This window comes from Musca vetustissima, unplaced genomic scaffold, assembly GCF_032173495.1.
Source record: "Musca vetustissima isolate MV318-11 ecotype Yass unplaced genomic scaffold, APGP_CSIRO_Mvet_v1 utg8326, whole genome shotgun sequence".
NCBI classification, from domain to species: Eukaryota; Metazoa; Arthropoda; class Insecta; order Diptera; family Muscidae; genus Musca; species Musca vetustissima.
In genome coordinates this window covers 109,530-136,730 of record NW_026876651.1, presented here as the reverse complement: position 1 = coordinate 136,730, position 27,201 = coordinate 109,530, and the positions used below count along the sequence as shown (strand labels likewise).

Sequence of the window (27,201 nt, the reverse complement as noted above, 5' to 3'; positions counted from 1 at the left end):
TAAACGTCAACCATTGTCTGTCGTTTTTTTGTTTTTTTTTTCAAATGAATGAACAACGATGCAGGGGGAGGAGGGGGAAAGATGTGATGAGAGTAGAGACATGAGGGGTTGAAGGCATCGATGTGAATGGCTTGAAATGAACAAAGGTTATAATTCTCGGTAACAAATTGAACATAGATGTGGACGTGTGTCAGTCGGACAATTTTTTTTTTTTTTTTTTTTTTTTGTCTATAATGCCCTGCAGTATTTATCGTAACTGAAGTGGATTATCGGGATGGAATCTGAAAAAATTATTAGCCCTTTTTTCTAAAAATATTTTTTTCTTTTGCCAAGGATTATTTTCCGTTTTTTTTTTTTTAAATATTTTTTTAAGAGATTGTCTGGGTGGATAATTAAAAAAAATATTAGTAGTGAAAAATTATAAAAAAATCTAAGCCCTCATAGTCCTAGAAAAATATTTTTATAAAAACCCGAAAAATATTTTTTATATATAAACCGCCAATTATATATAAAAACATATTTTTCGGATTTTTATAAAAATATTTTTCTAGGACTATGAGGTCGTAGATTTTTTTTTTTTTGTAATTTTTTCAGGACCAATTTTGAACGACAGGAAGGGCATATTTAGCATCCGAGGATTCTTAAACCGTAGACTTTTTCAAACCCAAATTTCAATAAAATTGCTCTACTCCGAGTCAGGACTCTCCGACTCTAATTCCTTTAGCGAACACCAAAGGCTTAAGATCATTACCCACGCTTGCCCAAGTTGATGGACTCAGATCAGAAGCTGAAAGCAGTTCCTAAACAAGGAGTAAAATGTTAATCTTATTGTTTCGGATGAAGCCATACCAGCTCCGCTGACGAGCTGCTACATTGGCGCCCAACGTGGGGCCCGGCTTTATTGGCACACAACGTGGGAGGTGGTTTATCGACGACCAACGTGGAGCTGCTACATTGGCGCCCAACGTGGGGCCCGGTTTTATTGGCACACAACGTGGGAGGTGCTTTATTGACGCCCAACGTGGAGCTGCTACATTGGCGCCCAACGTTGGGCCCGGCTTTTTTGACACACAACGTGGGAGCTGCTTTATCGGCGCCCAACGTGGGGCCCGACTTTATTGGCACTCAGTGTGAAGCCTGCTTAATTGCCACACAAAGTGCAGCATTCTTTATTGACGCTCAACGAAGTGGCCACGAACAACGACACAAAGATTACATTCACGGAAACTACCAAAGCAGATAGCGACGAATACATGTCAGGCGACGAAGAAGAAGAGATGACGCAGTTTACTGAAACCCAATTCAAACCTCTGAACAACAATCGGACGGGTTCGTTTTCGCATTGTACTTTGCGTTTTCGGGGGCAGACAGGCATCTCTCTGCCCCCGCCTCTGTTGAAGAATTTGTGAGAATTTCGAGTCCATCTCAGATGCCGACGCAGTTTAACGGGTTGCAGCTGCTATTGGAAGATTATGCCGTTCCAAGAAAATATGGTATTTTACAGAATCACCAATTACCATATTGTTCACAGTTCTGCTCTAGGTCGGAGAACCCGAAGGCGTTCCAACTCTCAGAAATATGTGATGACTACGAGAACGCCATCTATACAAACATTCCGGCTCTACTTAGCATCTACCAGATTTCACAACCCTTTCTTCATCGGGACGATTTCAGCAACAAAGGGGGAGACTGAAACGGATCAACTCTGGTATTACTCAAATTATGTATTTTATTTACGATGGACTCAGATCCTATGCTGGAAGTAGTTCCTAAACAAGGAGTGAAAAATTAATCTCATCATATCATGTATAGGTGACGTATGCATGCTGACAACAATCATACGACCATTGAACCTAATCTCCAAAACATCATGGCTAGAATATGTGACGTATACATGCTGACAACACTCATACGCCTTTTGAACACCCTCAAAAATTAGGAAAATATATTATTATACCCAACACAACTATGTTGTCAGGGTATTATAGCTTTGCACAGCCCCAAGAGTTTGTAAGGTCGCGAAATATTGGTCCTATAACCACCTTTAAGTATACCGATCGTCATATCTCGACTAGCTAAGTCGATCTAGACATGTGTGTCCGTCTGTCCTTTATATTTTGTAAACACGATACAGGCCACAGTTATGGAGCAATCTTCACGAAATTTTGCATGTAGGATGAATTCTGGCCAATGAAGACCCCTACTGTTCTTGATAAAGATCAGTTAATATTTACTGGATGAAATGGACCAAAAACTTTATTTTTGTCTGATTTTCTGATCGCTCCAGAGGCCGCAATTATGGCCGAACATTGCGAATTTTTATATGGAGAAGGGGATTGGACCAAAGAATGAGCATGCTTGTTTTTGTAAAGATCAGTCAATATTTAGCGGGTCAAATGTGAAAAATTACAAAATTTTTATTCTATGGCGTATATATTTACTCCCGAAGGACATATACCTAAGAAGTTGATAGTATATCCAAGAGGAGTGGTTGGCCTTTAAATTTATACCAATTATATTGTCGTATGTAGTCGGATGTGGGAATTACACTTAAAAAATTACAGGAGCTTACGTATTCAAATATTATTTAGTAACCCATTACCACACTAGAGGCGGAAATATAGCGCTAATCGCTTGGAAATTTTCCATGAGGATTCAGGTATGGTCAAGGACAACGCCTTTAATTTTCGGTGATAATCAGATAATAATATTGGGATGAAGTGGACCGAAAACATAATTTGTTGATTTTTTTTTTTTTGAGTCGATCTATAGGCCACAGTTGAAAGCCGAACATAACAACACAACCCACGGTGAAGGGAATGTGGAAAAGTAATTAGAAGAGCTGTACTGAATATTAGTAATATTTTTGTTGACTTATAGTAGGTCTAGAGGGTGCAAATATTGCGAAATATTGCACAGACTCAGAATATAGAACCGCAAAAAGATAGATTTTCGTTGTAGTTGTGTAGGGTATCATATGGTCGGCCCCGTCCGACTATACTGCTCCGCTCACTGGTTTGTACTATTTTTTGTAATAGTTGAAATTTGGAAAAGAATCGAAGAACTATGAGGGCGTTGATCTTCAAAACTAATTATAATGTTTTTTTTCCAAAGGCCATGAGGGCGGAGATTTTTGACAAATATTTTTCCGTGGTCTCTTAGGTCTTGAACCTTTGAAAGATTTAATGGTCTGAATATTAAAAAAAAATAATGGAAAAAATAAATGACTAAAGTTTACAAAAATAAATTATATCGTGCGAGATATGTGTAGGTGTCGTATACAGGCTGACAACTCTCATACGCCTATTGGACCCCCCTCCCCAAAAATTGTGATATAATTTTTTTGTTTAATTTTTATACCCTTCACAACACTGTGGTACAGGATATTATGTCTTTGTGCATATGATTGTAACAGACAAAAGGAAGCGAGATAGACAAATGGTTCCTTTTGAGAATATACATAGAATATGGACTTTTTAAGTAGATTTATGCATGTCTGTCCGTCCGTCTGTCTGTCCATGTTAAATTGTAAACAAAGTGCAGGTTGCATTTTTGATTCAAATTGGATGAAACTTGACAGAGCTCATTTATTTGGCCCAAGGACGAACTCCATTGAAATTGGTGAAAATCGGTTCCGATTTAGATATAGCTCCCATATATATTTTCGTCCGATTTTATGAAAATGGTGCACCAAAGCCCCTCTATATCTTTCGATTTGCACGAAATTTGGCATAGCGTACTCAATTAAGTCTAGAATGATGTGTGTTAAATTTCGTGGAAATCGGTTCCGATTCAAATATAGCTCCCATATGTATTTTCGTCCGATTTAAGGTAAATGGTGCATCAAAGTCCCTATATATCCTTCGATTTGCACGAAATTTGGCATAGCGTACTGAATTAAGTCTAGAACGATGCGTGTTAAATTTCATGAAAATCGGTTCAGAATTAGATATAGCTCCCATATATAATATCGTCCGATTTAAGGTAAATAGTGCACCAAAGTTCGTCAATATCCTTCGATTTGCACGCAATTTGGCACAGCGTACTGAATTAAGTCTAGAACGATGTGTGTTAAGTTTCATGAAAATCGGTTCCGATTTAGATATAGCTCCCATATACATTTTCGTCCGATTTAAGGTAAATAGTGCACCAAAGTCCCTATATATCCTTCGATTTGCACGACATTTGGCATAGCGTACTGAATCAAGTCTAGAACGATGTGTGTTAAATTTCATGAAAATCGGTTCAGATTTAGATATAGCTCCAATATATATTTTCGGCCGATTTTAGGTAAATAGCGCACCAAAATCCCTATACATCCTCCGATTTGCACGAAATTTGGCACAGCGTACTGAATTACGCCTAGAACGATGTGTGCTAAGTTTCGTGGAAATCGGTTCCGATTTAGGTATAGCTCCCATATAAAATTTCGTCCGATTTAAGGTAAATGGGGCACCAACGTCCCTATATATCTTTTGACTTGCACAAAATTTGGCATAGCGTAATGAATTAGGCCTAGAACGATGTGTGTTAAGTTTCATGAAAATCGGTTCCGATTTAGATATAGCTCCCATATATATTTTCGTTCGATTTAAGGTAAATAGTGCACCAAAGTCCCACTATATCCTTCGATTTGCACGAAATTTGGCATAGGGTACTGAATTGAGTCTAGAACGATGTGTGTTAAATTTCACGAAAATCGGTTCCGATTTAGATATAGCTCCCATATACATTTTCGTCCGATTTAAGGTAAATAGTGCACCAAAGTCCCTCTATATCTTTCGATTTGCACGAAATTTGGCATAGGGTACTGAATTGAGTCTAGAACGATGTGTGTTAAATTTCATGAAAATCGGTTCCGATTTAGATATAGCTCCCATATATATTTTCGTTCGATTTAAGGTAAATAGTGCACCAAAGTCCCACTATATCCTTCGATTTGCACGAAATTTGGCACAGCGTACTGAATTGAGTCTAGCACGATGTGTGTTAAATTTCACGAAAATCGGTTCCGATTTAGATATAGCTCCCATATATATTTTCGTCCGATTTAAGGTAAATAGTGCAACAAAGACCCTCTATATCTTTCGATTTGCACGAAATTTGGCATAGCGTACTGAATTAAGCCTAGAATGATGTGTGTTAAGTTTCGTGGAAATCGGTTCCGATTTAGATATAGCTCCCATATATATTTTAGGCCGATTTTATGTAAATGGTGCACCAAAATAGCTCCTCGATATAGCTGTGGATCCTTAAAATATATTTCTCTTCTTAAAGCTCAAATAAAAAATCGACTTTATCCCCCTTTAACTTCTGCCAATCAAGTCCCTCCCCCCCCTTTCCACTAAATAATATCCCCTGGGATCTGAAAACTTTAATAGTATTTCTTCGGAATTTCACTATTCAAAGATAAAAATTGTTGTTACAATAACAACAACAACAAAATACATAAAAAATACAACAACAACAAAACCAACAGTTAACCAACAACCCACCAACACTCTCTACTCGATTATCATTCCGCATTCAATTATCAATGCCATATTATCAGCAGAGGCAATCAACAAACAAACAAAAATGTCTTAGCATACTTTTAGGCGGAAGAGATGTTTCAATGCCAGGCTCAGCATCATTCCCTAGCCATTCCCCAGCCCTAGCATCATTCGGAAATTGTAAATGGAGGGTGGGGGGGCGGTGGATATCAGTCGAAGTGTGAGCCACAAATTGACTATGATATGAGTATTTTTTGTTAACATATGTATGTGTGTGTGTGTGAACACACACACTCACACACATACATAGGGGTACTTTAGAAATCGTAAGGCTCATAGAAAAATCAGTCATTGCTTGGAATACAAAAATCATTACGATGATGTTTGTGATAGAGAATGGGAGTGTAGATGTGTGTGTGTTCACTATGTGATGGAATGCTCTATTGTGTATTGTGAAAAATTGTAGTTTATATGTATTCGAATGTGTAGGTGTGTGTATGTGTGTGTGACAGTTTTATTAAAAAAATATAGCAAGAACGAAATGACATGTTCAGTAGTTAACAATGGGACATGATGTTTTCTAAAAGGGAAAGCATGATGAGGAGGTAGGGGAGGTAGGGGAGGTAGGGGAGGGAGAATGGATGTGTTTATATGTGTTGAAGTTTAAATGTATGCCTGTATATCGAGTACGTGTCTACATTTAACTGATACGTATTTATTGCAAACGTTTAGACGACATCGATTGTCGCTTTCATTCATGGAAATCCTTTATTTTTAAAGGATTCTTTATGAGAAACAGAAAGAAAAGGGAAATAAATTAAATTAAAACCAGTAAGGAAAGTAGTAAAGTCGGACTGGGCCGACTATATGTAATACCCTTCACCACTTTCGAAGGATATATAGGAACTTTGGTGCCCCATTTACATAAAATCGGACGAAAATATATATGGGACTACATCTAAATCTGGGCCGATTTTCACGACACTTTGCACACATCATTCCAGGCTTAATTCAGTACGCTATGCCAAATTCCGTGCAAATCGAAAGATATATAGGGACGTTGATGCCTCATTTACCTTAAATCGGACGAAAATATATATGGGAGCTATATCTAAATCTTGACCGATTTCCACGAAACTTAACAATATATAGGGACATTGCTGCACCATTTACCTTAAATCGGACGAAAATATATATGGGAGCTATATCTAAATCTGAAGCGATTTTCTCGAAACTTAACACACATCATTCTAGACTTATTTCAGTAAGCTGTGCCAAATTTCGTGCAAATCGAAGGATATAGAGGGACTTTGGTGCACCATTTAATTAAATAAATATATATGGGACTACATCTAAATCTGAACCGATTTTCACGAAACTTAACACACATTATTCTAGACCTAATTCATTACGCTGTGCCAAATTTCGTGCAAATCGGAAGATATATAGGGACTTTGGTGTAGCATTTACATAAAATCGACGAAACTATATATGGGAGCTATATCTAAATCTGAACCCATTTTCACGAAACTAGACTTAATTCAGTACGCTATGCCAAATTTCGTGTAAATCGAATGATATATAGGGGCATTGGTGCGCCATTTACTAAAAATCGGACGAAAATATATATGGGAGCTATATCTAAATCTGAAGCGATTTTCACGAAACTTAACACACATCATTCTATACTTGATTCAGTACGCTGTGCCAAATTTCGTGCAAATCGGAAGATATATAGGGAGTTTGCTGCACCATTTACCTTAAATCGGACGAAAATATATATGGGAGCTATATCTAAATCTGAAGCGATTTTCTCGAAATTTAACACACATCATTCTAGACTCAATTCAGTACGCTGTGCCAAATTTCGAGCAAATCGAATGATATCTAGAGACATTGGTACACCATTTACCTTAAATCGGACGAAACTATATATGGGAGCTATATCGAAATCTGAACCGATTTTCCCGAAACTCACCACTCATCATTCTATACTTGATTCAGTACGTTATGCAAAATTTCGTGTAAATCGAAGGATATAGAGGGACATTGGTGTACGATTTACATAAAATCGGACGAAAATATATATGGGAGCTATATCTAAATCTGAACCGATTTTCACGAAACTTCGCACACATCATTCTAGATCTAATTCATTACGCCGTGCCAAATTTCGTGCAAATCGGGCTTTGGCGGCCCATTTTCCTAAAATCGGACTAAAATATATATGGGAGCTATATCTAAATCTGAACCGATTTTCATGAAACTTAGCACACTCCATTCTAGACTTAATTGAGTACTCTGTGCCAAATTTCGTGCAAATCGAATGGTATCTAAGGACATTGGTGTAGTATTTACATAAAATCGGATGAAAATATATATGGGTGCTATATCTAAATCTGAACCAATTTTCACGAAACTTAACTCACATCATTCTAGACTCAGTGCAGTACACTATGCCAAATTACGTGCAAATCGAGAGATATATAGGGAGTTTGGTGCACCATTTACCTTAAATCGGACGAACATATATATGGGAGCTATATCTAAATCTGAAGCGATTTTCTCGAAACTTAACACACATCATTCTAGACTTATTTCAGTACGCTGTGCCAAATTTCGTGCAAATCGAAAGATATCTAGAGACATTGATGCCCCATTTACCTTAAATCGGACGAAAATATATATGGGAGCTATATCTAAATCTGAACCGATTTTCACGAAATTTAACACACATCATTCTAGACCTTATTCATTACGTTGCGCCAAATTTCGTGCAAATCGAAAGTTATATAGGGACTTTGGTGCACCATTTACCTTAAATCGGATGAAACTATATATGGGAGCCATATCTAAATCTGAACCGATTTTTCCCAATTTCAATAGGGTTCGTCCTTGGGCCAAAAAAGTGACCTATGACCAATTTCATCCAAATCGGATCATAAATGCGACCTGTACTTTGTTTACAAGTTAACATGCAGAGACAGATGGACAGACGGACGGACATGCATAAATCGACTCAGAAAGTGATTCTATGCATATTCTCAAAAGGAACCATGTGTCTATCTCGTTTCCTTTTGCCTGTTACAAACATATGCACAAAGATATAATACCCTGTACCACAGTGTGGTGAAGGGTATAAAAAGGGGGTTATATGGGGACTACCCCTAAAAGGGGGTGAATATTAATAATTTTTGGGAGTGGGGTTAGTTACCATATACGACTACAAAATACCAAATTACAAAGAATTTGGTTGAAAAACACGCCAAAGAACCCCAAAATATCGAAAATTGGGGGGGTACCCTTATATGGGGGCTATTCGAAAAAATTGACCTATATTTATAATTTTTAGTGGGGAGATTTGCCACCCAATAAAAACTCAATGTACAAAATTTCAGTGAAATCGGATGAAAAACGCGCTCAAGAACCTCAAAATACCGAAAATTCGGGGGGTGCCTTTATATGGGGGCTAGCCGGAAAAAAATGACCTATATTTATAATTTTTTGTGGAGAGATTTGCCACCCAATAAGAACTCAAAGTACTAAATTTCAGCGAATTCAGTTGGAAAATGCGCTCAAGAACCCCCAAAATACCGAAGAATTGGGAGGTACCGTTATATGGTGACTACCAAAAAAAGTGGATCTATATTTATAATTTTTGGTGGGGAGATTTGCTACCCAATGGGAACTCAAAGTACTAAATTTCAGCAAACTCGGTTGAAAAACGCGCTCATGAACCTCAAAATACCGAAAATTGCGGGGGTACCCTTATATGGGGGCTATCCGAAAAAATGGACCTGTATCTATAATTTTTAGTAGAGTGATTTGCTACCCCATAGGAACCCAAAGTACTAAATATCATCGAATTTGGTTGAAAAACGCGCTCAAGACCCCCAAAATACCGAAAATTGGGGGTACCCTTATATGGGGACTATCTGAAAAATGGACCTATATTAATAATTTTTAGTAGAGTGATTTGCTACCAAATAAGAACCCAATGTAGTAAATTTCAGCGAATTCGGTTGAAAAACGCGTTTAAGAACCCCAAAATTCCGAAAATTCGGGGGGTACCTTTACATGGGAGCTACCCGAAATAATTGACCTATATTTATAATTTTTAGTGCGGAGATTTGTCATCTAATAAGAACCCAATGTACAAAATTTCAGCGAATTCGGTTGAAAAACGCGTTCAAGACCCCCAAAATAGCGACAATTGGATGGAACCCTTATATGGGGTCTATCGGAAAAAATGGACCTATATTTATAATTTTTTTGTGGAGAGATTTGCTACCCAATAAGAACTCAAAATACTAAATTACAGGCAATTCGATCGAAAAATACAATCAGAACCCCCAAAATATCGAAAATGAGGGGGTACCCTTACATGGGAGCTACCCGAAATAATTGACCTATATTTATAATTTTTGGTGGAGAGATTTGCTACCCACTAAGAACCCAATGTAAAAAATTTCAGCGAATTCAGTTATAAAACGCGCTAAAAACCCCCAAAATACCGAAAATTGGAGGGTACCCTTGTATGGGGGCTACCCGAAAAAATGGACCTATATTTATAATTTTTAGTATAGGGATTTTCTACCCAATAAGAACCCATTGTAGCAAATTTCAGTGAATTCGGTTGAAAAACGCGCTCAAGAACCCCAAAATACCGAAAAATGGTGGGGTACCCTTATATGGGGGCTATCCGAAAAAATTAACCTATATCTATAATTTTTTGTGGGGAGATTTGTCATCTAATAAGAACTCAAAGTACTAAATTTCAGCGAATTCGTTTGAAAAACGCGCTCAAGAACCCCAAAATACCGAAAATTCGGGAGGTACCCTTATATGGGGGACTACCAGAAAAAGTGGACCTATACCTATAATTTTTAGTAGAGAGATTTGCTACCCAATAAGAACCCAATGTATCAAATTTCAGCGAATTCAGTTGAAAAACGCGCTCAAGAACCCCCAAAATACCGAAAATTGGGGGGTACCCTTATATGGGGGACTACCAGAAAAAGTGGACCTATACCTATAATTTTTAGTAGAGAGATTTGCTACCCAATAAGAACCCAATGTAGTAAATTTCAGCGAATTCGGTTGAAAAACGCGCTCAAGACCCCAAAAATACCGAAAATTGGAGGGTACCCTTATATGGGGGCTATCCGGAAAAATGGACCTATTGAACTCAAAGTACTAAATTCCAGCAAATTCAGTTGAAAAACACGCTCAAGAACCTCAAAATACCGAAAATTGAGGGGTACCCTTATATGGGAGCTAGGTCTAAACGTGGACCGATGTAGCCCATCTTCGAACTTGACCTGCCAGCCTAGAGACAGAAAACTCTACTGTATGCAAATTTTTGGCGATTTATCTCAATTCGTTTAGACGCTAGAGTGATTACAACAGACAGACGGACATGCGGATAGGTTTGATAGGGTCGGAAATGTTCATTTCGATGTGTTACACGGAACGGAAAAACAAAACTAATAAACCCTCCATATTATGGTGGAGGGTATAAAAAAATCCACGCCTTGTAAATAGTCCTTAAAAAATAATTTTTAAAACAAACACGTCCTGTGGATAGGTCTTAAAAAAACTTTAAAAAATCCACTCCTTGCGGATAGGCCTTAAAAATATTTTTTAAAAAATCCAAGCCTTGTGGTAGACCCTTAAAATAATTTATAAAAATCTTGCCAGGATCCTTTAAAAATAATTTTATAATAATAAAATCCACTCCTTGCTAGGAAAAAAAATCTGCATCTCATTTTGCCGCATTGACATCGTTGATTGACCTGACCTCCCTGCCATGTGGCTGTTGTCGACATGCAATTTCCAATAAATATGGAAAACATTAGGCATGGGAATAGGGTTGTCCTTTTTTGTGTTCGGTGGAAGGTTATTGATATCGGAACCCCCAGCAATTTTTCCGAAACATCGGTCCCCTCCCCCATTTTTTAGAGGTCCAATGACCTCCTGGGCGTATGAGTGTTTTGAAAAGCCATGTTATTAATACGTTATATATGGTTATGTGTGTGTGTGTGTGATAAATGTTGAGGTTATAACTGATTCCCTGTTGATTATTATTTGCGGAACATTAAATACAACAACAAGGTAATTTATAACAACTACAACAACAACAAGAAATTCCGAAACTATTACAAAAACAAATTATTATTGAGTCATTTGTAATCAGAAATAAAAGAAAATTCTTCGACTGACTTTTCGTCCTTAAATTTGCCTTAGTCCTGCCAACCTGTTATGCTGATGACTTCGTCCTTCCATGTAGTGAAAGAGGGAGGGCGGAGGTGTAGGGGTCTATTATTAATAGTTACCTTCAACAAGTTGACATATTGGATATTTGTCATTTCAACAAAACCGAAGTCTGCCTGCTAGGCCAAGTTGTTTGTCTGCCAGCCCGGCTGGCTGGCTGTCTGCCCTCCTGGCTGGCTGTCTGCCCTCCTGGCTGGCTGTCTACCATTTATTATCATGTCACAGCGATCTTTACAGAAAGGACATTCTCTTTATCGGCATGATAAATTATTGCCTGGGTGAAAGCGGTGATTATGGGTGAGAAATAATTTGTAATTAATTTTTCCAAATCGAAGTGAGACAAAGGGTTTGCGGGACCTTCAAGGATTCCAAGAAGGCATAAAAAGGATATTCAGGCAAAACGGAATTTAAAAAAAATATTTTTAAGGGTCTAACAAAAGCCGTCGATGTTTTAAAAATAATTTTTTATACCCTCCACCATAGTATGGAGGGTATATTAATTTTGTTTTTTCGTTTGTAACGCATCGAAATAATCAGTTCCGATCCTATAAAGTATATATAAGTATGTCCGCCTGTCCGTCCGTCTGTTGTAATCACTCTAGCGTCTAAACGAATTGAGATAGATCGCCGAAAATTTGCATAGAGTAGAGTCTTTTGTCTGCAGGTAGGTCAAATTAGAAGATGGGCTACATCGGTCCACGTTTAGGCATAGCTCCCATATAAAGATACCCTCCAATTTTCAATATTTTAGGGGTCTTGAGCACGTTTTTCAACCGAATTCGCTGAAATTTAGTACTTTGAGTTCTTATTGGGTAGCAAATCTCTCCACAAAAAATTATGAACATGGGACCATTTTTTCGGATAGTCCCCATAGAAGGATACCCTCCAATTTTCGGTATTTTGGGGTTCTTTGGCGCGTTTTTCAACCGAATTCGCTTTTTTGTACTTTGGCTTCTTATTGGGTACCAAATTACTCCACTAAAAATTATAAATATAGGTCCATTTTTTCGGATAGCCCCCCTATAACGGTATTTTAGAGGTTCTGATCGTATTTTCGACCGAATTGGCTGTAATTTTGTATTTTCAGTTTTTATTAGGTGGCAAATCTCCCCACTAAAAATTATAAATATAGGTTCATTTTTTCGGGTAGCTCCCATATAAGGTACCCTCAGAATTTTCGGTATTTTGAGGTTCTTGAGCGCGTTTTTCAACCGAATTCGCTGAAATTTACTACAATGGGTTCTTTTTGGGTAGCAAATTACTCCACTAAAAATTATAAATATAGGTCAATTTTTTCGGGTAGCCCCCATATAAGGGTACCCCCTGAATTTTCGATATGTTGGGGGTCTTGAGCGCGTTTTTCAACCGAATTCGCTGAAATTTACTACATTGGGTTCTTATTGGGTAGCAAATCTCTCTACTAAAAATTATAAATATAGGTCCATTTTTTCGGGTAGCCCCCATATAGGGGTCTCCCTCAATTTTCGGTACTTTAAGGTTCTTGAGCGCGTTTTTCAACCAAATTCACTGAAATTTAGTACTTTGAGTTCTTAATAGATCCCAAATCTCTCCACAGAAAAATTATAAATATAGGTCCATTTTTTCGGCTAGCCCCATATAAGGGTACCCCCCAAATCTTCGGTATTTTGGGAGGTTCAGATCGTATTTTTCGACCGAATTGATTGTAATATAGTATTTTGAGTTCTTAATAGGTACCAAATCTCTCCACAAAAAATTATAAATACAGGTCAATTTTATCGGGTAGCCCCCATATAAGGGTACCCTCCGAATTTTCGGTATTTTGGGGTTCTTGAAGGCGTTTTTCAACCAAATTCTTTGTAATTTGGTATTTTGTAGTCATATATGGTAACGAACCTCCCTCCCAGAAATTATTAATATTTGCCCCCTTTTAGGGGTAGTCCCCATATAACCCCCTTTTTATACCCTTCACCACTCTGTAGTACAGGGTGTTATGTATGTGTGAATATGTTTGTAACAGGCAAAAGGAAACGAGATAGACAAAGGGGTCCTTTTGAGAATATGCATAGAATCACTTTCTAAGTCGATTTATGCATATCCGACCGTCCGTCCGTCCGTCCGTCTGTCCGTACATCCATGTTAAATTGTAAACAAAGTACAGGTCTCATTTTTGACTCGAATTAGATGAAATTTGGCACAAGTCAATTATTTAGCCCAAGGACGAACCCTATTGAAATTGAAGAAAATCGGTTCAGATTTAGATATAGCTCCCATATATATACTTTCGTCCGATTTAAGGTAAATGGTGTACCAAAGTCCATATATATCCTTCGATTTGCACGAAATTTGGCACAGCGTACTGAATTGAGCCTAGAATGATATGTGCCAAGTTTCGTGGAAATCGCTTCAGATTTAGATATAGCTCCCATATATAGATTCGTCCGATTTTAGGTAAATGGTGCACCAAAGTGCCTAATAATCCTTCGATTTGCACGAAATTTGGCACAAAGTACTGAATGAAGCCTAGAATGATGTGTGCCAAGTTTCGTGAAAATCGCTTCAGATTCAGATATAGCTCCCATATATAGTTTCGTCCGATTTTATGTAAATGGTGCACCAAACTCCCTATATAGCACTCGATTTGCATGAAATTTGGCACAGCGTACTAAACTAAGCCTAGAATAATGTGTGCTTAGTTTCGTGAAAATCGAATCAGATTTAGATATAGCTCCCATATATATTTTCGTCCGATTAAGGGTAAATGGTGTACCAAAGTCCCTAAATATCTTTCGATTTGCACGAAATTTGGCACAGCGTACTGAATTGAGTCTAGAATGATGTGTGTTAAATTTCATGAAAATCGGATTAGATTTAGATATAGCTCCCATATAGATTTTCGTCCGATTTAAGGTAATTGGTGCACTAAAGCCCCTATATATCATTCGATTTTCACGAAATTTGGCATAGGGTACTGAATTGGGTGTACAATGAGGTGTGCTAAGTTTCGTGAAAATCGGTGCAGATATAGATATAGCTTCCATATATATTTTCGACCGATTTCAGGTAAATGGTGCTGTATCCACCAAGACACATAAGTCAAGGGAGACCATTAAGAGCAACAAGTTGTATATCCTTCTGTCGTTTTTTTTTTCATCCATTTCCATTGTGTGTACCTTGTGTCCTGTTAAAAGGACATGAAAGCAAACAGCAACAAAAGTTATCACTGACCTCAATGTGTAAATGTCGGAACTATCGCACAGAAGAATATTGTTTGCGGATTTTTTTTTTTTTTTGTTTTCTTAAAACAATATTTACTGAAGTGTTGTTGTTTTTTGTTCACACACAAAGTTCAGCAATTTCCTACTTTGGCTTTACTTCTGTTCCCACAGCATTTTTTTCTGTGTTCTGCATCTGCAGACAATGCCTAGTCAAGGCGGAACCATAATGTAAACATAAATATTGTTACCATATTGCTGTTGTTGTTGTTGGTTTTTTGTCGAAGCTTTTAGCATTTCCTCTGCAGGTTATCCTTCCCCCTTGATTCCTCCAACACCTACTCAGACATCCCTGTGGGTCTGTTCTACTTTATTGGCCACTAATTTAAGCCATGTGATACTTGTTTTGACTTACTTCTCTTATAGTCGTCTATTTTATCTTCTTCTTCTTTTTGGCCATAATGTTATTTGTTTTGGCCATATTGTGGCAATATTTACATAACCTCAATAATATTTACTTTATCGAAAAGTTCGGATTGGATTGTGGGACTGTCTTTGGGGGGAGATTTTTTTATATATTCAAATTGAAAACCAAATTAAGGCTACAAAAATATCTTTTAAAAAATCCACGCCTTGTGGATAGGCTACAAAAATAGCTTTTAAAAAATCCACGCCTTGTGGATAGGCTACAAAAATAGCTTTTAAAAAATCCACGCCTTGTGGATAGGCTACAAAAATAGCTTTTAAAAAATCCACGCCTTGTGGATAGGCTACAAAAATAGCTTTTAAAAAATCCACGCCTTGTGGATAGGCTACAAAAATCGCTTTTTTTCAGTAAGTGCATTCAAGGGGCTATAACTTCGAAAATCTTCATTTCATTTTTATGAAACGATAGATTTGGAAAAAAGATCCTTGTGCTCAAGATTACAAATATATTGATCTGATTGACCAACATTTTGAGATATGGGTCAAAGAACAAAGTTACCGAAATTTTTGAATTTTTGTCATATTTTTCGGTAAGTGCATTCCAGAGGCCATAACTTCGAAAATATTCATTCGATTTTTATGAAACGACCCGATTTGGAAAGAGGAAGATCTAGTACTCAAGATTACATCGAGATATATTGATCTGATTGACCAACATTTTGAGATATGGGTCAAAAAACAAAGTTACCTAAAATTTTGAATTTTTGTCATATTTTCAGTAAGTGTATTCTAGGGGCCATAACATCGAAAATATTCATTCCATTTTTATGAAACGACCCGATTTGGAAAGATGAAGATCTAGTACTCAAGATTATATTGAGCTATTTTGATGTGATTGACCAATATTTTGAAATATGGGTCAAAGAACAAAGTTACCGAAAATTTTGAATTTTTATCATATTTTCGGTAAGTGTATTCTAGGGGCCATAACTTCGGATATATTCATTCGATTTTTATAAAATTACGCTCTTTGGGAAGAGGAAGATCTGATGCTCAATATTATGCTAAGTTATCTTGATGCAATTGGTAAAATATTGGAGTTATCGGTCAAAAAACAAAGTTACCAAAAATTTTGAATTTTTGTCATATTTTCAGTATGTGTATTCTAGGGGCCATAACTTCGGATATATTCATTCGATTTTTATAAAATTACCCTATTTTGGGAAGAGGAAGATCTGATGTTCAATATTATACTAAATTACTTTGATGCAATTGGTAAAATATTGGAGTTATCGGTCAAATAACAAAGTTACCGAAAATTTTGAATTTTTGTCATATTTTCAGAAAGTGTATTCCAGAGGCCATAACTTCGAAAATATTCATTCGATTTTTATAAAATTACCCTATTTTGGGAAGAGGAATTTCTGTGCTCAATATTATACTAAATTACTTTGATGCAATTGGTAAAATATTGGAGTTATCGGTCAAAAAACAAAGTTACCGAAAATTTTGAATTTTTGTCATATTTTCGGTAAGTGTATTCTAGGGGCCACAACTTCGAAAATATTTATTGGATTTTTATAAAGTTACCCTATTTTGAGAAGAGGAAGATCTGATGCTAAATATTATACTAAGTTATTTGGATGCAATTGGTAAAATATTGTTGTTATCGATCAAAAAACAAAGTTACCTAAAATGTTGAAATTTTGTCATATTTTCAGTAAGTGCATTCCAGAGGCCATAACTTCGAATATATTCATTCGATTTTTATAAAAATGCCCTATTTTGGAAAGAAGAAGATCTGATTCTCAATATTATACTAAGTTATTTTGATGCAATTGGTAAAATATTGGAGTTATCGGTCAAAAAACAAAGTTACCGAAAATTTTGAATTTTGATCATATTTTCAGTAAGTGTATTCTACGGGCCATAACTTCGAAAATATTCATTCTATTTTTATAAAATTACCCTATTTTGGGAAGAGGAAGATCTGATGCTCAATATTATACTAAGTTATTTTGATGCAATTGGTAAAATATTGGAGTTATCGGTCAAAAAACAAAGTTACCGAAATTTTTGAAATTTTGTCATATTTTCAGTAAGTGTATTCTAGGGGCCATAACTTCGAAAATATTCATTCGATTTTTATAAAATTGCCCTATTTTGGGAAGAGGAAGATCTGATGTTCAATATTATGCTAAGTTATCTTGATGCAATTGGTAAAATATTGTTGCTATCGATCAAAAAACAAAGTTACCTAAAATTTTGAAATTTTGTCATATTTTCGGTAAGTGCATTCCAGAGGCCATAACTTCGGATATATTCATTGGATTTTTAGGAAATTACCAGATTTTGAAAGAGAAAGATCTGATGCTCTGAGATATCGGTCACAAAAAAAATCCACACCTTGTTTTAGTCTACAAAAATTATTTTTTATTTAAGGTCCCTTCATATTTTAAAGCAACGTGTCCTGTTGCGTATAACTACCGACATACCTCATACGCCTCAATGGCCATCTTAACATTTTCTTCTTTGTGTTGACTTAGAAAACTGCCCCTAACTCACCCTTAGCCTAACATTAATCTTCAAACTAATTAATAATACATCAAAAAGAAAACGAATTCTCCTTTAAGAATATTAAATGTGATTTTTTATATCCTTCGTCCAATTAAGGACGAATTAAAGTGTCTTAACTCCAATAAAAACAATAACACACAGATAACATTAAAACTTGAGAACTCACGAGGAAAACTTTTTAAACAATTTACGAGGTTATTCAGTTGCCACTGAAAATCTGAACCCTGCAACAAATTATTAACTCAATCATTGTGGACAGCTGTTCCTTGGAAAGGCTTTTCTTCCTGTAATATGACCTCCTCCATCCTTCAAAGGGGCACGAACCATCACTTGACACTTTCAATCTTCGTTTTTAAAGAAAGTGTAGGCTTTTATTTCAATTTCATTTCGTTTTGCATTATGGCTTGTGTAAAGGCTGTGTCCCAGTTATATCCTGGCCATTTCAGAGGTCCTGTGACGCCTTGTGCGCTTTTAAAAAAGTGTCATTAAGTTTTATTATTAAGCGGAGGAGGAGAAATGGAATCATATTTTATTTGCATTGCCTTTCTTTGTCAAGCTTTTAGTTGGTTAATAATAATTTTCTCCCCTCTCTCTTTTCCCTTTTCATTACAGCGGAGGACATTCACTTGGATGACCTGTATACACGCTATCGTCAACGATTGCGTAAGTCATTATTTCGTTCCGGCCTGTGGATATCGCTGGTGGCATGTGTGGTCTCAATTATAATTGGTGTGATATACCAACAGGTAAGTAATTGGATAGAAATAATTTTTAAAAATACCCTGCTTCCCTAGGCCTGAATGTAGGCTACAAAAATTATTTTTAAAAAATCCCCACCTAAAAGTAGACCCTTAAAAATAATTAAAAAATCCCCATCTAAAAGTAGACCCTTAAAAATAATAAAAAAAAATCCCCACCTAAAAGGCTATAAAAATAATCCCTTGTGGATAGGCTATAAAAAAATCCACGCCTTGTGGATAGGCTATAAAAATAATCCACGCCTAGTGGATAGGCTATAAAAATAATTTTTACAAAATCCACGCCTTGTGGATAGGCTATAAAAACAATCTCTAAAAAATCCACGCCAAAAATAATTTTTGAAAAATCCACGCCAAAAATAATTTTTAAAAAATCCACGCCTTAGGGTATGCCCCAAAAATAATTTTTAAAAATCCACGCCTTAGGGTATGCCCCAAAAATAATTTTTAAAAAATCCACGCCTTAGGGTATGCCCCAAAAATAATTTTTAAAAAATCCACGCCTTAGGGTATGCCCCAAAAATAAATTTTAAAAAATCCACGCCTTAGGGTATGGCCCCAAAAATAATTTTTAAAAAATCCACGCCTTAGGGTATGCCCCAAAAATAATTTTTAAAAAATCCACGCCTTAGGGTATGCCCCAAAAATAATTTTTAAAAAATCCACACCTTAGGGTATGCCCCAAAAATAATTTTTAAAAAATCCACGCCTTAGGGTATGCCCCAAAAATAATTTTTAAAAAATCCACGCCTTAGGGTATGCCCCAAAAATAATTTTTAAAAAATCCACGCCTTAGGGTATGCCCCAAAAATAATTTTTAAAAAATCCACGCCTTAGGGTATGCCCCAAAAATAATTTTTAAAAAATCCACGCCTTAGGGTATGCCCCAAAAATAATTTTTAAAAAATCCACGGCTATAAAAATAATCTTTAAAAAATCCACGCCTTGTGGATAGGCTATAAAAATAATCTTTAAAAAATCCACGCCTTGTGGATAGGCTATAAAAATAATCTTTAAAAAATCCACGCCTTGTGGATAGGCTATAAAAATAATCTTTAAAAAATCCACGCCTTGTGGATAGGCTATAAAAATAATCTTGTGGATAGGCTATAAAAATAATCCACGCCTTGTGGATAGGCTATAAAAATAATCCACGCCTTGTGGATAGGCTATAAAAATAATCCACGCCTTGTGGATAGGCTATAAAAATAATTTTTAAAAAATCCACGCCTTAGGGTATGCCCCAAAAATAATTTTTAAAAAATCCACGCCTTAGGGTATGCCCCAAAAATAATTTTTAAAAAATCCACGCCTTGTGGATAGGCTATAATTTTTATAGCATATCTTTAATAAACCCACACCTTGTGGATAGGCTATAAATCCCCACCTAAAAGTAGACCCTTAAAAATATCGATTATAATCCTTATTTCTTTTTTTCCTTTCAGGAACTTTTCCACACATTGCTGCTGGCCTCAGCCGCCTTGATATCGGCCAGCATATTGACTGCCCTACAATTCCCTGCGGTTTTGAGTTCACCCGCTGCGGCATTGGCTTTTGCCATTGTGACCACATTCTCACTGGGAACGATAGCAGCAATTACGGGTGAAGAATTGGCGCCATTACCATTATTTGCTGTATTTCTGGTAAGTGTAAACGGGATGGTTGGATGGATGGGTGAGAGGTCTGTGGTGAATGTAGCAGTTAGATAGCTGTAATTAATAGGGAGGGGACAAATTGTCTTTTTGTGTGTGCTATTTGAGTTTGTGTAATTTTAAATGAGACGGGACAGATGTGTATGAGCTCGACTAACAGGAAGGGCGATACTGGAACTATTCATTAAAGTATCGGGTATTGGTGGTAATCGAGTAGTTTGTAAAAAGAGGCTTACACCCCCTCTCCAGATGAAATTAATCTTCGAAGTATCCTTGACTTTCTAATAAGCAACTTCTCACCATCAATACCAAATAGAAATGGCAGGAGATAACGCCACCTAGAGGCAAATGACAACATTAAATAGATAAGCAAAGACCTCAACCACTGCACAAAATTCAAGGAGGCATAGTTTCTAGGCAACGATAGGAGGCAGGCAGCCCAGAAATAAAAAGGATCACAACTTTGAAAATATTTATTTGATTTTTATGAAATGCTCCGATTTTGAAAGAGAAAGATCTAAGATTCAAGATTATATCGAGTTATATAGATGTGTCACACCAAAAATCTGGGATATCGGTCAAAAAACAAAGTTACCTAAAATTTTGAATTTTGACATATTTTCAGTACTTGTTGCTAAATTTTTTGGTCATAACTTGAAAAGTAACCAAAAGATTTTTATGAAACTAACTAATTTGGAAAGAGGAAGATCTAGTACTTATAAGTATATCGAGTTATATTGATGTAATTTACCAAAAATTTGAGATATCTGCCAAAAAACAAAGTTACCTACAATTTGCAAATTTTGTGGTATTTTCGGTAGTCTTATTTGTTTGGTCATAACTTAGAAAGTAATTATTGGATTTTTATAAAATGAACCGATTTGATAAGAGGAGGGTGTAATAATCAAGATTATATCGAGATATATCGATGAGTTGGCAAAAAAATCGAAGTTATAGGTAAAAAAGCTAAGTGAACTAAAATTACGAAATTACGAAATATTTTCGATAAGTGCATTCTAGGGCCCATAACTTCGAAAATATTCATTCGATTTTTATAAAGTGACCCGATTTTGAAAGAGGAAGACCTACTACTCAATATTTCTTCAAATTATATTGTTGTCGCTTGCAAAAAATCTTAGATATGTTTCGAATAACAAAGTTACCGAAATTTTGTCATATTTTCGGTAAGTGTATAACTTCGAATATATGCATTCGATTTTTATGGAATGGCTCGTTTTTGAAAGAGGAAGATCTGGTTATCTATATCATATTAAAGTATTTTGATGTGATTGGTCAAAAATCTGAGATATCGGTCAAAAAACTAATTTACCGACATTTTTGAATTTTCCTCATATCCTTTGTAATCGCAATTTTGGGGCCATAACTTTGGAAATATTTATTGGATATGTATGAAATGACCCGATTTGGAAATAGAAAGATCAGAGGTTCAATATTTTACTAAGTTATTTTGAGACAATTGGTCAAAAATCGGAGTTTTAAATTAATAAATAAACTAACCTAAAAATTTGAGTATTTGTCATATTTTCGGTAATCTCAATTTAGGGGCCATAACTTTGGAAATATTTATTGGATATGTATGAAATGACCCGATTGGCAAAGAGGAAGACCTGACGTTCAATATTACACTAAGTTCTCTTGAAGCGATTAGTCAAAAATCAAAGTTATGGGCCAAAAAACAAAGTTACCTAAAATTTTGAAGTTTTGCCCTATTTTCGGTAATTGCATCCTATGGGCCATAACATCGAAAGTATTCATTCGATTTTTATGAAATGTTGCAATTTTGAAAGAGGAAGATCTGATGCTCTATATTATTCTGATTTCTTTTAATGCTATTGGTCAAAAATCGGAGTTATCGGTCAAAAAGCAAAGTTACCGAAATTTATGAGTTTTTGTCATATTTTTGGTACAGACATTCTAGGGGCCATAACTTTGAAAATATTTGTTGGATGTTTATAAATTCACCCAATTTGAATGGAGGAAGATCTGATGTTCAATATTACACTAAGTTCTTTTGATGTGATTGGTCAAAAATTGGAGTTATGGGCCAATAAACAAAGTTACCTTAAATCTTGAAATTTGGCCTATTTTCGGTACATGCATTCTAGGGGCCATAACATCGAAACTATTCATTCGATTTTTATGAAGTGGCCCGATTTGGAAAGAGAAGGTTCTAGTACTCAAGAAAATATCACGTTATATCGATGTGATTGACCAAAAATCTGATATATCGGTAAAAAAAACAAATTTACTACAATTTTTGAATTTTTGTCATGTTTTCGGTAATCTCACTTTAGAGGCCATAACTTTGGAAATATTTATTGGATAATTGTGAAATGACCCGATTTGGAAAGAGGATGATCTAATGCTTAATATTGTACTAAGTTCTTTTGATGATATTTGTCAAAAATCGGAATTATCGATCTAGAAACAAAGTTAAGGCTATTTTTGAATATTTGTAATATTTTCGGTAATTGCATTTTAGGGGCCATAACTTTGGAACTATTTATTAGATATTTATGAAATGACCCGATTTGGAAAGAGGAAGACCTGATGCTCAATATTATACTAAGTTCTTTTGATGTGATAGATCAAAAATCGGAGTTATGGATCAAAATATAAAGTAACCTAAAATTTTGAAATTTTTGTCATATTTTCGGTAGTTGCTTTCTAGGGGCCATAACTTCAAAAGTATTCTTTCGATTTTTATGAAATTACCCAATTTGGAAAGAGGAAGATCTGAGAAAAAAATAACTCCCCAAAGTCCCATAACATCAAACGACCCAATCATTATTTTTTACAGCAACAAACATTATCTGCCATACAATTTCCATATTAATTATGTTTCTGATTTTTTTTTTTCTCTCTCTCCCTCTTTTTATCTCTAGGGTATCCACACAATGCTGCCAATATCGTGGCCGGTGTCGGTGGTCTTGGCCCTATTTATGACAGCCATACACGTTGTATATCGTCTGTGCATAGCACCGGACTATTCGCCTAATTTGCCAGTGGTAAGTAGTGACACTCGTGACAAAATAAAGGATTAAAGGGGGTGGTGGAGGTTTTCCCTCTCCCGCAAAAAATCACACATGGATGCCAATGAATAACAACATTGTCTGCAATGATTTTTTTTTTTTTTGTAAATGAAATGAAATTTTAATTGGACTTTTCGACAAAGGAGTGAAGGGTCACCTAGAGTGAGGAGGTGGTGGTGGAGGCTCACCCTGCTTAGCTTTGTAAGCTAATTTTTGAAAAATCGCCCACATGGTTGGAAATTCTTTTTTTAATTTTTTGTGTGCGGATTTCAACACAAAGATAGGCAAGGGTATTAGTTTTTTCAAATGAATTTCAATTGAAAAGGGAAGGCAGAGTCCTTTCCTCTCTCAAACATTCTCTCCCTCTCTCTCGGTCTATTATTTTGTGGTTAAAAGTGGGGTTTTTGTGTTCGGAAAAAAACTGAAAAGTCATTAAAAATCATAAATTTTTTATTCAGCAACAACAACAAGTGGTGGCCATTGAAAAATAACAACAACAAGGAAATGTTTTTGTTGTTTTGAAAGGATACATATGTTGTATACGTGGCCATGATGACCACCCCGAACAAACATGACACATACTGAAGCACACATCCAATCACACTTAGGATCCCATTCATGTCCTTGATGCCATTTAACATCTTTCATTAGTAAATAACCGAATACAGAGACATGGCTAAATGACTGACTACTGACTGACAGTCAGTCAGTCAAGTGGTCTGTTGGTTAGCTACCTATTTTGTAATTGAAGTGTCCCCCAACCAGGTTGGGTTTTGTGGCCCAGTTGCAAGTTCGCCATGCAACTAAATTTCTAACTGCAAAATTTATGTTCGAATTTAAAATCGTGTGAGTATGTGTGTGTGTGTCTGAGTGTGTGGGAATTTTATTTTAGCCCCCAAAGAGAGAGGAAGTAAGTGAGAGAGAGAGGTAGAGTGACGGAGAAAGGGTGCTATGCGATAAAATGCCACACACATATCTAAGTGATTGTGTGGAATTTATGTGACTATTTTGAAATGAAAACACAGAAAAGTATTTAAAGGCCAAGGTATTAGAAAGAAACAAAAAAATAAAAAATACTGAAATCAAAGTACCTGAATATCAATGTGAAGGTAAAGTGGAGGATAGACCTTTGTTTATGTTTTTAAAGGAAAAAAATTCGGAAGGAAATGTGACTGAACTTGAAAAGTCTAGGTGAGGTTATTGAAGGCTTATTACTAGGCAATAGAATAACTATTTTTCCTGAAATCGGACGAAAACATATATGTGATATCGAAATCTGAACCGATTTTCACGAAGCTTAGCACACATTGTTCTCGACTCAATTCAGTACGTTATGACAAATTTCGTGCAAATCGAAAGATACATAGGGACTTTATTGCCCCATTTACCTAAAATCGGATGAAAATATATATGGGATCTATATCGAAATCTGAACCGATTTTCCCGAAACTTAGCACACATCATTCTGGAACTAATTCAGTACCCTACACCAAATTTCGTGCCAATCGAAGGATATATATGGACTTTGGTATACCATTTACCTAAAATCGGATGCAAATATATATGGGAGCTATATCGAAATCTGAACCGATTTTCACGAAACTTAGCACACATCATTCGAGACTCAATTCAGTAGGCTACACCAAATTTCGTGCAAATCGAAAGATATATAGGGACTTTAGTGAACTATTTACCTAAAATCGGACGAAAATATATATGGGAGCTATATCGAAATCTGAACCGATTTTCCTGAAACTTACCACTTATCATCCTAGACTCAATTCAGTACGCGGTGCCAAATTTCGTGCAAATCGAAAGATATATAGGGACTTTGGTGTACTATTTACCTAAAATCGGACGAAAATATATATGGACGCCATATCGAAATCTTCACCGATTTTCACGAAACTTAGCACACATCATTCTAGACTCAATTCAGTAGGCTACACCAAATTTCGTGCAAATCGAAAGATATATAGAGACTTTAGTGCATCATTTACCTAAAATCGGACGAAAATATATATGGGAGCTATATCGAAATCTGAACCGATTTTCATGAAATTTAACACACATCATTCTAGACTTAATTCAGTAAGCTATGCCAAATTTCGTACAAATCGAAGGATATATAGAGACTTTAGTGCACAATTTACTTAATATCGGGCGAAACTATATATGGGAGCTATAACTAAATCTGAACCGATTTTCAGCTAACCTATAAAGATTCCTTGACCCTCAGCTCTATAAAAATAATTGGGCCTTTAGCTGGTCTATAAAAATTTTCCTGGCCCTCAGCTGGTCTAGTAATAAGTCGTGGCCTTCATTGGGTCCATATGACTCCCTGGGCATTTACTTGTCTTTAAAGACTCTCTTGCCTTCAGGTCATATAGAATCACTGAACCTTCTTTTGGCTCATCTATATTAGACGCACTGATCTTTTAAGACTCCCTGTCCTTCAGATACTTTATAAAGACTTTTTGCCCTTAATTTGGTTCTGTTCTTCAGACTCAGACATTTCTCCTATAAATACTCGCTTTTAAATCTCCTAATAAAACCCATTGACTCTACAGTTGATCTTTAAAGACTGCCTATTTTTTGCTGACCTGCAAGTACACTCTGACATCATAAAGGTACTACCGGATCTTCAGTTCATCTATAAAGCCTCACTGACCTTCAGATCGTCTATAAAGACATATTGGTCTCTCATGTGGTCTACCAAGACAACCTGGCATTCAGTTCATCTAGTGGAAAATCACTGGCTCCTCAGCTCGCTTATGATAGGTACACTGTCCCGTCCGTTCGTATACTAGTCCTACGGTTTATTAATGATACTTACTGGTCCTTTAAATACCCTTTGACCTTCAGCTGATCTCTAATGGCTCTCTTTCCTTCAGCTCTTCTATAATGGACGCACTGGCTCCTCAACAGGTCTATAAAGGCAGCGTTTTCTTCGCCTGGTCTTACTGGCCCTTTAAAGACCCTCTGTCCTTTAGCTGATCCTTATGGACTCACTGGCCTTCATTGGTTGGCCCTTCTCTTTCCACTGGTCTACAAGACAGAATTTCATGTAGACTATAAAGACTATTGGTCATCAGATCTACAAAGACCCACAGAACCATTCGGTTAACCTGCAAAGACACCCCTAGCATTCACTTTCATCTACGGGAAAATCACTGGCTCCTCAGCTCGTTTATGATGGAACCACCAGACCTTCAGCTTAATATACCCATTGGTATATTAGTTTAGCTCAGTTTAGCTCGTCTTTGATAGACCCATTTGTTCTTCGGTTCATCTATAATAGACTCAGAGACCGCTTAAATACCCTTTGTCCTTCAGCTGGTCTATAAAATCTCCATTGGATTTATTTGTCAATGTAAGACTCCCTTGTTCTTCATTGGTTGGTCTATTTCGCTTCCCGGTACTTCGGCTGGCCTTCAGATTCAGTAGGCATACAGATCGCCTATAAATACTCCCTGAACTTCAGAACGTCTACAAAGACTCTCGCCCATCTATTAAGACTCACAGACCTTCAGCGGGTTCTTAAAGAAATCCTGGCATTCAGTTCGTCCACGAGAGAATCACTGGTCCTGAGTTCGTTTATGATACACCCAATAGGCCTTCAGCTGGTTTATAAAATCTCTCCTGTCTTCAGCTTGTCTTTGATATACCCATTGGTCCATCAATGTATGATAGACTCAGTGGCCCTTCAGTTGTTCTAAAAACCTTCAGGCTCGCCTATAATTAACTCACTGGGTATGCAGGTCACCTATAAATAT

General features: G+C 36.3%; 1 protein-coding gene across 1 annotated transcript in view; it reads left to right on the top strand.

The window, feature by feature from the left end:
• Positions 1-27,201, top strand: part of LOC133321209 (adenylate cyclase type 2) — a 100,545-nt gene that overhangs the window by 49,914 nt on the left and 23,430 nt on the right. Inside the window, exons 2-4 of the mRNA XM_061530297.1 lie at positions 18,575-18,708; positions 20,166-20,363; positions 23,279-23,401. Coding sequence (XP_061386281.1) covers positions 18,575-18,708; positions 20,166-20,363; positions 23,279-23,401 — 455 coding nt within the window. The remainder of the gene's footprint in view (positions 1-18,574; positions 18,709-20,165; positions 20,364-23,278; positions 23,402-27,201) is intronic.